Source organism: Trypanosoma conorhini (assembly GCF_003719485.1).
Source record: "Trypanosoma conorhini strain 025E chromosome Unknown Tco_14.4_contig_00858, whole genome shotgun sequence".
In the NCBI taxonomy this organism is placed as follows: domain Eukaryota; phylum Euglenozoa; class Kinetoplastea; order Trypanosomatida; family Trypanosomatidae; genus Trypanosoma; species Trypanosoma conorhini.
In genome coordinates this window covers 3,051-5,967 of record NW_021704913.1, presented here as the reverse complement: position 1 = coordinate 5,967, position 2,917 = coordinate 3,051, and the positions used below count along the sequence as shown (strand labels likewise).

The following is a 2,917-nucleotide window of genomic DNA, read 5'->3' as shown; positions in this document are numbered from 1 at the left end:
TATTAGCACCGCCCTTACTTTCTCTTCTCCCTCCTCGGCCATGTTTCCCCGTGCGTTCACACTCACCCACCACCCTTGCGCACGCAAATTGCTCCCCCGCGTCCCCCAACGTCCCCATAAAAACAAAAGTAAAATAAATAAAATTAAAAAAAACAACAACTTTATACATGCATCCCCCTTCTCTCAGTACAACCGTATGTGGTAGATAAAGGTGCGGATATCCATCGGCCGTATCGTCACTTTGTGGACACGAGGCTGCAACAATTCCGCAGCTGTCAGGGAAACCTCATTGACGCGCAAGACAGTCACCCACGGGAGGCCGCTAAGGAGCCCCGGCAGATCCACCTCGACAGGCAACGAGCGCTCAGGGTCCTCGTCCACAGCGTAGCGGTGCCCAAGGCGCAGGAGCAGCTGCCGTTTGTTAAGTAATTGCAGTGTAAGGAGCTGCAGGCTGGGCGGCAACGGCACGCTGAGCGGCACCAGCGCGGAAGCGCCACGCGCGGGAGCGCCACGCGCGGGAGCGGAGGAATAAACGACAAGTGGCGCAAAATACTTCTCGTCCTGCTGCTCCCGCACACGCCGCATCGCCGTTGGGCCACTTTTCGAGACCGCAAACGACAACGTGCCGCGGACACGCAACGGAGGGCCATAATGGCGGCCGCACTCACTCAATTCTGCCATGGTGCAATCATCGTAGCTCGTGACAAAACGCCGTCTCGTTCAAGGCCTCCCCCACGCCCTTCGCATCGTCCAACAACAGACGGCGGTCAACCACAAAAAGGGCCTCCCCGCTCTGGAGGCTCGCGCCGGCCATCGCAGCATCAGGGAACACGCTGAACTGTGTTTTCGTGTCGTTGAAGAAAAACAGCGACGTCACCGGGTAGAAGTTGCCCGCCACGGGTTCCGTCTGCGTGAAGGGGTAGTCGCTGCGGTAGTCCACACGCCGACGCTGCATCTCTCGTCCGTTGCTGTCCGTGTAAAATACGTCTCCGTTACTCACAGAGGTGCGGAAACGGGCAACAAGCTCGCGCCCAAAGCCGTCGTCGATGGGGATGCCAAAAGAGGTGAACTCGACATCCACAGCGTCCCCACGGAGCATCACACGCTGCACAAGCAGGTCACCGAAGCGCTGCTCCACCACCCCCATCTCCTCATCCACGAGACGGAGCTCCACCGGGGACGTTGTTATGGGGTCGCACGTGGCGTTAGCAACGGGACGCATAAGGTAGGCACCGCCAGCAATAATACTGGTGCGATCTCCCATGTTGCTCTTGTAGTAGCACCAGTCCTGCGTCACCGCCACCGTTTGTCCGGTCGATCGGACAGTGACGTTCTCCAGAAGACCGTTCTCCCCAAAAGAAAGCACGAGAAAGGAGTTTGATATCTCCACGCCTGTTCCCGACCTCTGCGCGGAAGCGGCATGTGGGTAAGACCGCGGCTTGGAAACAAGTGCCGATGAAGGGGTGGAAAGACGCAACGTCGCAAGCCTCTCCAGGCGGAGTTCAACCCCCAATGTATAAGGCTGCCAGTCCTCGTTCTCATTCGAATAGTCGCCAACCTGCACCGGCGACGCAAACGCAGAGTACCGCGAGACGCCGTCGCCCGACACCTTCACATCGGCCCGTGGAACAGGAATAAGCACAATTGCCCGCTCCACAGCGTGAGCACTTGGGTTCCACACGAGCACCGTAAGCGATGCACCGTCGCCCTCAAGCGCGTCCGCAGTAACGGGACAGACCGACACATTCGACAGGAGGCAATGCTGTGCGTTGAAAAGCTCGAAGGGCATCGCCGAAAGCGCACGGCTCAACCGCCCATGGAGATCGTCCTCATAGGCCTCCGTGAGGCGCTTCACGTAATCAAACGCCACGTGCTGCTTCGCAGTGCCGGTTACGGCGTCGTGGTGCTGTGCAATGGCGAGGGCGTCACTCATCATTGGCACCTCGCCGCTGGGCACGCCCGCAAAAAACTCCACCTGTCGTGCGGAGGTCCAATAGCTGCTCAGCCGTCGCACAAGGCGTTTGAACGTGGGGCGGGAGGAGAAGTAGCCAGTCCAGAACTCATGTGGGGAGTTCGCATACGGAAAGAAGTCCCCTTGCTTGGTGCCGTACACCACTCCGTCATCCTCCTCCTGCATTTTTGCCACCGCGTACTCGTACGGGGTGGAGTAGCGCACAGCATATTCCCCGTCGGCGTTGACAATATCAATGAGCTTGTCCATGTTACTGAACCATAGCTCACTGTCCAAATAGTTGAAGTCACAGCCCATGGTCCACATCACATGCTCCCCGCGGGTCTGCTCCATATTCGCTCGCACCTCAGCCTTGAACCGCTCAAGCACGAGCGGGACGTTGTACTGCGCGGAAGTGTTATCGACGACAATAGTGTCTGAATCTGTGTTCATTTCCGCATTTTGAAAGTAACCCACAACATCCCACGTAAAGTACCTTGGCGAGCAATACGTCTCGTGGAGGTTTAGCTCCGCGAACGCTCGCAGCTCCGGCATTGAGGGGCTGGGCTGCCACCAGAACTGTCGCTGCCCCGTCCTTGCACGGTAGTCAAATTCCCGGTAGTCCAGTCGGGCAAAGAACGTTGCAACATGCCCTACGCGGGCCGTCAGCATCGCCCCTTGGGTGGCGCTGTGGCCAAACGGGTCGATCTGCCACCCCACGCGGGGCACAACGCCCAGCTCCCGCCGCAGCCATCGGTGGCCAATCGTCGTCTGATCGATCATGTCGACAAAGTGCGCGTTGGCCTCGTCGTGCATGCACCACCCGCCGTTGGCGAACTGTAGCCGACCCTCGGCGACAAGCGCCCGCACAATCCTCTGCGTCGCTGCGCTCTGTGACGCCCACCACCTGGAAAAGAAACCGATCTCGACGTAAGTGAACTTCCTCTTGGGGTTCAGCAGCAGCCC

The 2,917-nt window shown here is 58.8% G+C and overlaps 3 protein-coding genes across 3 annotated transcripts in view, besides 1 other annotated feature; all 3 read right to left on the bottom strand.

The window, feature by feature from the left end:
- Positions 1 to 42, bottom strand: part of Tco025E_08731 (lysosomal alpha-mannosidase precursor) — a gene marked incomplete at both ends in the record, with an annotated part of 423 nt that extends 381 nt beyond the window's left edge. Inside the window, one exon of the mRNA XM_029375574.1 lies at positions 1 to 42. This exon is cut by the window's left edge and continues 381 nt beyond it. Coding sequence (XP_029224444.1) covers positions 1 to 42 — 42 coding nt within the window.
- Positions 43 to 117: 75 nt separating this feature from the next.
- Positions 118 to 160: a microsatellite.
- Positions 161 to 183: 23 nt separating this feature from the next.
- Tco025E_08730 (lysosomal alpha-mannosidase precursor) lies at positions 184 to 681 on the bottom strand (the record flags this gene model as incomplete). Its single annotated transcript, XM_029375573.1, has 1 exon — positions 184 to 681. One exon carries the CDS (start codon positions 679 to 681, stop codon positions 184 to 186), a length of 498 nt encoding a protein of 165 aa, XP_029224443.1.
- Positions 682 to 688: 7 nt separating this feature from the next.
- The window catches only part of Tco025E_08729 (putative lysosomal alpha-mannosidase precursor), a gene marked incomplete at both ends in the record, with an annotated part of 2,967 nt that continues 738 nt past the window's right edge, over positions 689 to 2,917 (bottom strand). Inside the window, one exon of the mRNA XM_029375572.1 lies at positions 689 to 2,917. This exon is cut by the window's right edge and continues 738 nt beyond it. Coding sequence (XP_029224442.1) covers positions 689 to 2,917 — 2,229 coding nt within the window.